This window comes from Primulina tabacum, chromosome 10, assembly GCF_025594145.1.
Source record: "Primulina tabacum isolate GXHZ01 chromosome 10, ASM2559414v2, whole genome shotgun sequence".
Taxonomy (NCBI): Eukaryota; Viridiplantae; Streptophyta; class Magnoliopsida; order Lamiales; family Gesneriaceae; genus Primulina; species Primulina tabacum.
This window is the reverse complement of record NC_134559.1, coordinates 7,467,510-7,474,672: the sequence shown is the minus strand read 5'-3', so window position 1 is coordinate 7,474,672 and position 7,163 is coordinate 7,467,510. Positions and strand designations below refer to the sequence as shown.

General features: G+C 30.9%; 1 protein-coding gene across 2 annotated transcripts; it reads left to right on the top strand.

Moving 5' to 3' along the window:
- On the top strand, positions 1-3,102 carry LOC142506043 (vacuolar protein sorting-associated protein 32 homolog 2-like). 2 transcript variants are annotated; one of them, XM_075619181.1, is made up of 7 exons: positions 1-196; positions 336-480; positions 1,385-1,484; positions 2,001-2,086; positions 2,188-2,279; positions 2,409-2,523; positions 2,611-3,102. In XM_075619181.1, the coding sequence occupies exons 2-7, from the start codon at positions 409-411 to the stop codon at positions 2,800-2,802; spliced, it is 657 nt and encodes a 218-aa protein (XP_075475296.1). In that variant the 5' UTR covers positions 1-196; positions 336-408; the 3' UTR covers positions 2,803-3,102. The 2 variants fall into 2 exon arrangements, with proteins under 2 accessions (XP_075475296.1, XP_075475295.1); XM_075619180.1 differs by having other exon boundaries at positions 2-196; positions 348-480.
- Positions 3,103-7,163: the final 4,061 nt, after the last annotated feature.

Genomic DNA, 7,163 nt, shown 5'->3' with positions numbered 1-7,163 from the left:
TTTTGCCGTGTAGGCTGCGATTCCACCCAGAAAGCTCCCGACTTTCCCATTTTGTTGAATAATAAAAATCAACATTTCCCGAATCATCAACGCGTTTAAGCAAACCCGTAAATCGAAAATTCGAAATACGCTTCGTTTCTTCCTCTTCGCGGCCCTAACTTGGACTCGATCGATCTTATGAAAGGCTGATCCTGAGGTACTGTTTTGAAGTTTTGTTTTAGTTGATAATAGTATTTTGATTTTTGCCCATATTTGTTTGAGGATTTTTAATGATTGCTTGAATCTGGAGCTGGATTTCGATGCCTTTTTTTCCCTGACGGTTGGTTCTTGTCTAGCGGTTTTGATAGGATCATTTGAAGGGAAGGAATTGTGATCGGCGCGAAATTGTTTGATCAGATTAAATCGAAGATGTTCTCCCGGATTTTGGGCAAGCCTAAGCAAGAGACTAATGCTCTGGCCTCTCTCGATAAGTTGCACGAGGTATATTTCTTTGCTTGGTGCGAAGTCTGGTGTTGTTAGGTGGTTATTTTGTGGATTTGTGTGTCTTTGATGATAATTACTGAGATGAAAGATTAAATATTTACGTGATGAAACGTGAGATTTTCTTGGACACAATAAGAGGATGAATTTTTCGGATGATCTGTGTCTTCGGTGAACTTTTAGTCTTGTTGATGTTTTGCGAGTATTTTTTCAGAGGAAAGGAGGCCTGCAGATTAATTAATTCATATTTTTGCTTGCCTAATGAGTTTAAAATCGTTTCTTCTGCATTGTGGATTGATATGGATTGATAAACGTCCCCATGTGATTCTTGTAAACTCGCTTTAGAACTCACGGTTCTGTATTTTGGTTGATGGGTTATGCTTCTTTTTTATGAAAGGAACTTTTTCTTCATTCCCACAATCTTTTTAGAACTATAGAATTATGTTTTTTTATTTGTTGAAATTGCCTATTTGGCTTGGGAATTATGCCTACAGTTTCTGAAATTCGGTTATGTGAAGTCCATACCAAAAGTTAGAAAATTTTATTGCATGCTGGAGGGGAAATACCATAGTGGCCAAAAACTTAGTTAATTTTGAGACTAAGGAAGGTAACAGTGGTATGTTATTATTGCCTAATGTGTCTCTTTAGCTTAATGTTCCTGGGGGTTTGAAGGGTAAACACCAGCACTGTGGAGTGAGTGGTTCATGTTTGTGTATCTCACTACTTTATGTGCTTAAATTGAATGAGAGTATAATACTATTTCTGAATGAGAACTAAATATGATCTGAAGATAAATATGACACCTTTGTATTTTAACTAGATTTTTTATAGGTTTGATGATTGATGTACGTTAGTTGTTATCTACCTGTTTCTATACTGAAAAATTATCCTTTCCTTTTACTAGACTCTCGACATGCTTGAGAAGAAGGAAAGCGTGCTTCAAAAGAAGGCTTCTGCAGAAGTTGAGAAGGCCAGAAACTATACAAAAGCTAAGAACAAGAGAGGTATGATCATGTTTATTGTCTGACATCTCTCTCCTCATTTAACCCCTGAAAATTTGTTTCAAATTGTTCCGTTTCTACTTTGTAGTTAGAATTCAATTAAAGATCCGAAGTTCTTTATCAAAGATGTTGTGATAGCATTGTACAGACGTGTATGCTTACGGATTTATCCTTACTCCTGTAATCATATTCAAGTAGATCCCTTGGTTTCTTCATCTGATTTCTAGTTTTTTATGTAGCAGCAAATTAATGCTTTATCTTGCACATGGTCGTATCTTTTTATAGTTTCTCATTTGAGTTCCCATATTTCTACTTGCGTGAATGTCACTGGTTCACTGTTGATAAATAACGGAATAGGGAAGTATTTTTAGTTCATTATTTACGGATGTAACTTGTTCTAGTGTTTGCCTTTTGAATAGAGTCGGCCTTATCGTTATTACTGATTCTCCTTATTAAGTTGGTGTAAAATTTAATTCGGAATCTTCAACTGACCTATGTTCGCAAAACATATTAATACAGCGGCTATACAGTGTTTGAAGAGGAAGAAACTCTATGAAGAACAGATGGGGCAACTTGCAAATTTCCAGCTACGAATCCACGACCAGGTGTATTGATGTTTTATTGAATGTTATTCAAAACATTCAATTATTATCTGACGAATTTCTTCTTACATTACTTGCTTTGGGCCTGTTTAAATGATTTGTAGATGATACTGTTAGAAGGTGCGAAAGCTACTACCGATACTGTAGATGCCTTGAGAAGTGGAGCGTCTGCAATGAAAGTAATGCATAAAGCAACGTAAGTAAACAGGCCAAATCAACTGTTCTGAATTTTTTGAAATTATCACAAGCACTTGATTTAATTAGTTTTCGATCCCCATTGTTTCTTGCTATCGATTGTTAAGTAGAATATTTTGTTTATACACAGGAATATTGACGATGTGGACAAAACAATGGACCAGATAAACGAGCAGACGGAGAACATGAAGCTAATACAGGAAGCCCTGGCCACACCTGTTGGTGCAGCAGCTGATTTTGATGAGGTTTCTGGCCGATTTCTCACTACCAAAGTTTATTTTCTTATGTTGCAATTTTCTCATGTATCAATCAAACATATTTGGCTAATATAGGATGAACTGGAGGCAGAACTAGAAGAATTAGAAAGTTCTGAGTTGGAGGAACAGCTTCTTCAACCTGCAACCACTGCCTCCGCTGCTCCAATGCACGTCCCATCAGGCAGAGTACCTTCTCGCCCAGTCCCTCAGAGACGGACAGAGGAGGAAGACGAACTTGCTGCTTTGCAAGCAGAAATGGCACTATAAGTGAGTCGGTTTTCTTGGTTGGATCGATAGTATTTTCGAGGCAGGTGATCTAGTATCTATCACTGACTGTATAGTATAAAGGCCATTGGGATTTCTGACTTGGACGGGACAATGGTTCCGTGATAATATATGTAATAAAATAATATTATTTTTCTTTATCAAACAATATCTTAGACAGTTAAGACTTATTTGTAAAGTGATCATAGTACTAAATATTGTGATATATGTTTGCTTTGATAACTGATAGTTTTACAAAGATGGAGTCAAGAAAAATATGATGAATTAGTTTCACTTCATTAACATCATCTTTTCCAACAGCTACGCAACATCTTTTGGTTCTTGAACGAAGAGGATCTTGATCAAGGGATCCGTCTAAGAAGACTCTCTCGATCCGTCAGAAATGAACACAAGTATATCGTACCAGCGTTTGATTTTGTACATGAATTTGAATATCGTGAAAACATCTTCTATATCTACTAGCTTCGAATATTTACATTTTTTTTAAACTTTTATCGTGCTTGAACATGCTGACAATCGAGTGTTTTATGGTGAACTGAGCAGTACTACTTCTCTCAAGGGCGGCCATTATAAATCATATTAGTTGCACTGTTTTTCAGCTCCTGTCAAATTTCATGCGCTTTTGGTTTGTTTTGTACATATTCAAATCATGTAGTGGTCGAACAACCGTTGTGTGTTTCTAAATGTGGATAATCTGACAAAAATTCAAAAATAAACTTTGTGAATATATTGATAAAAGTATAATAAAATGAATATCTTTTTCTTATTTTTAAATTAAAGTATAATTAGAAAAACCACGAAACTTACCCGAAATGAATAAATCAAGCGCATAAAATTTTCGTCGTCGGAATCAAACAAATAAGAACAATGATTAAGAATTCATCTTCCACCATGTCAGTGCACTGGTCCTGTATTTTGAAGAGATTTTTTTAATAATGATTTACAATTTTCATATTAAATTCTTATCCAAATTCTTAACAAATGAATATCAAATCTCGAAAAAATAAAATTGTTATTAAGAATGATTTGGTCATCAATAATATTTCTAACTTGACAAATATTTGTTTTATTATATATATATCAATATATTAAAATATATTTTATAAAGTTTGATAAAGAAAAATAATATTATTTTATTACATATATTTATAAATATGTTTAAAATATATTATATTTGAGTATATATGGAGAAGAATTATTTAATATTTTAATATAAAGAACTTGATATTATTTATCATATTATAATTTTAAATTAATAATATATATTTTTTAAAAAATAATCAATAAAATAATATTTAAAATGAAAATAGTTACCCAGGTGAATTTAAGAAGTAATTTGACTATAAAATAATTTAGGTTAAAAGTAAAATTGACTTTTTAAATGGATCGTGTACTCATTAAGTCATTTAAAATAGTTTAAGTATCAATTTGTCAATTTATCAATAATTTATATATTAAAATACTTTTTGCTCCGTTATTTTGTGTAATTAATGTGTTCGTACTCGTACCCGGGATCCATGTATCAATATAAGCTGAATCAAGAGCTACCAAACGTTCGATGAGGAATGATTAATTACCAATACCACACTCATCCATCAAATCAAACTAATATCACAATTACCAATCACGTTGACAGGTTGATTTGTTCCAAATTTACACTGAAAAGTAATATTTTCATGTATCGAATCGAATTAAAGACATGTCTCACAAAATTTACCCGTGAGACTATCTTACATGAGTTTTTGTGTAGAAAAATTAACTCAAACTTAGCAAAAAAAAAATGTAGACCCAAACAGTTTTCTCAAATTTTTCGTAAGTATAATAATTCATTCTATATTTTTGAATGCATAATTATTTATTTTGATATTATTAAAATAATTTTAACAAGAAAGACCTTCTTAATACGGCAAAAACTTGTGTGAGACGGTCTCACGGGTCGTATTTTGTGAGACAGATCTCTTATTTAGGGTCTCCATGAAAAAAATATTACTTTTTGTGCTAAAAATATTACTTTTTATTGTGAATATCGGTAGGGTTGACCCGTCTCACATATAAAGATTCGTGAGACGGTCTCACGAGAGACATACTCTCCTAATATCTATCTATTTAAGTTTCTTGAACGAGTTATTGAATCTAGAAAAAAAATGTGTGATATCTGATAAATAATCGTTTGTTACATCATAAGAACACCCAAATTGGTGTTCAAAACCATGTGTTTCAATGTCGAAATGATATTCAAACCAATGTGAACGGATGTTGGTCACTTATCCACTCGACCACATCAGCCTGCACGTTTCAAACAATTGAACATTTTGTGTCTGACGCGTGAAAGGCGTGGGGTGGCAACAGCTTTGGCCCACCCCACATGCATCTTTATTTATTCTTTATATATAATTTAGTGTTTTTTTAAAATTAATTCAAATATTAGAGTATGTTTTTTTTAAAAAAATAAAACAATTTTTATGGAAAAAATTTCAACGGTTGAATTTTTTAAAAAAAAATTCAAAAAAAATTGAACGGATGTTTAATGACTAATTAACGTCTATTTTAATTTAAAAAAATAAAATATTCATCATCCAAACACATTATTTTACAACATCACACCAAAATATTCTCTCTCTTATTTTTATCAACTCAATTTTATTTTTAATATTTATATCTAAAATCTTATTTTGTTTTGAAATGGATGAAAATAACCTAGTTTTTTTAGAAATTTCTTGAATTACCAAAAAATGTCGAAAAAAATGGTTCATCTCAAAATTCACAAATTCTACCAAATTACCCATATTTTTCCATAGCCAACATATTATCTACATAACTCATATCCCTAAATTATCCTTATAGTTCATATCCATCAAATTATTCATGTGTTGTAAAATGTAATTTATTTTTATATGTTGTACTACTTTATTTCAGATTTATAATAAAATTTTAATTTTAAATAAATGATACTCATAAAATAAGATAAAATTATTTTACGTAAAAAATATATTTAAAAATAAATAATAATCATTTAAATTGTGTAAATACATCTGAAAATGTATTTATTTAATGTAAAATAATAATAATAATGAAAATTGGACAGCATGACCCATAAATAATGAATGATAATATTAAAATGAAGTTGAGAATGAACGTGTTAATATAAAATATATGTGGCATATGAACCTAATTATTTTTATGATGAGTATTACAACGCGAACCAATGCGAATGGTTAAGGGTTTTTCCACATGAGCTCAGAAACAACTCCAGATACCCAATGTAATCATTCCCCACTTATATAATCTTTTATTTTAAATTGAAAAAAAAAATCATAATTAGTCATCAGCCATCTCTTGGCAATTATCTTGAATATTCCCTAAATTCAGACATTTCCCTCCACACTCATAAATCCTCAAATCAACTTAAAGATACTGGTTGATGCTATAGATGAAATGAAGAAGGGATGAGCAATAAATATGATAAAAATATGATAAAATAGAGATGAACAATGTATAAAAATTAATAATATATTGTTTTATATGTTTTTAATTAGTATGATTATAGTGTTTATTATTTTATAATATCTTAAATATCTTATTAAAAACTAACTCAATTTTATTGTCAAATGGTATAATTGGAAATTTTTATTCATATCATATTATCGTTATGTGAGGAGTAGTTATCTTGTGAGACGGTCTCACTTATCTTTATCTTTGAGATATGTCAACCCCACCGATATTCACAATAAAAAGTAATACTGTTAGCATAAAAAGTAATATTTTTTCTAAATGACCCAAATAAGATATCTGTATCACAAAATACGACATGTGAGATCGCCTCAAATAAGTTCTTGATCACAAATTGAACTAACATATAGTGTCGTCACGGACGAATTGATGAAAATGTGATGACTGAAAAATGTAACAAACATATGCATCAAACATACCTTAAATAAATTATATGGTAATCACTCATGGTTTCTTTCCTCTCTCTTTTTAAGACATTCCTGATCCATTCTTTCATCTTCTTCTTTTCTTCTCAGAATATTTTCTATCCATCTTTTTCAAAGTATATATCAATTTTTTGGTACCAAAGATCATTTTGAATATTCCCAAAATTCAGAAATTTCTCTTAACAAGTACTAAATTCTCAAATAACTAGTATAAATAAATGGTATGGTAACCGGTAATGGTTTTTCCCCTCTCCTTTGTAAGTCATTCATGTGTCTTATTAACATTGGAAACTACAAGTTTTGAAGTATGACGGATCAAACTAAGATGTACATCTTACTTTTTCTTGTCTCTTCATCATGAAAGTATGGGAGTTATTAACAAAGAAATCAATCGCCCATCGAACTTGA

Excerpts from the sequence above, each read along its gene's own strand:
- LOC142506043 (XM_075619181.1), top strand. The coding sequence starts at position 409 with ATGTTCTCCCGGATTTTGGGCAAGCCTAAGCAAGAGACTAATGCTCTG. Across the intron at positions 1,485-2,000 it reads AAAAGCTAAGAACAAGAGAG|CGGCTATACAGTGTTTGAAG; the intron begins GTATGATCATGT and ends ATATTAATACAG. Across the intron at positions 2,524-2,610 it reads CAGCAGCTGATTTTGATGAG|GATGAACTGGAGGCAGAACT; the intron begins GTTTCTGGCCGA and ends TGGCTAATATAG.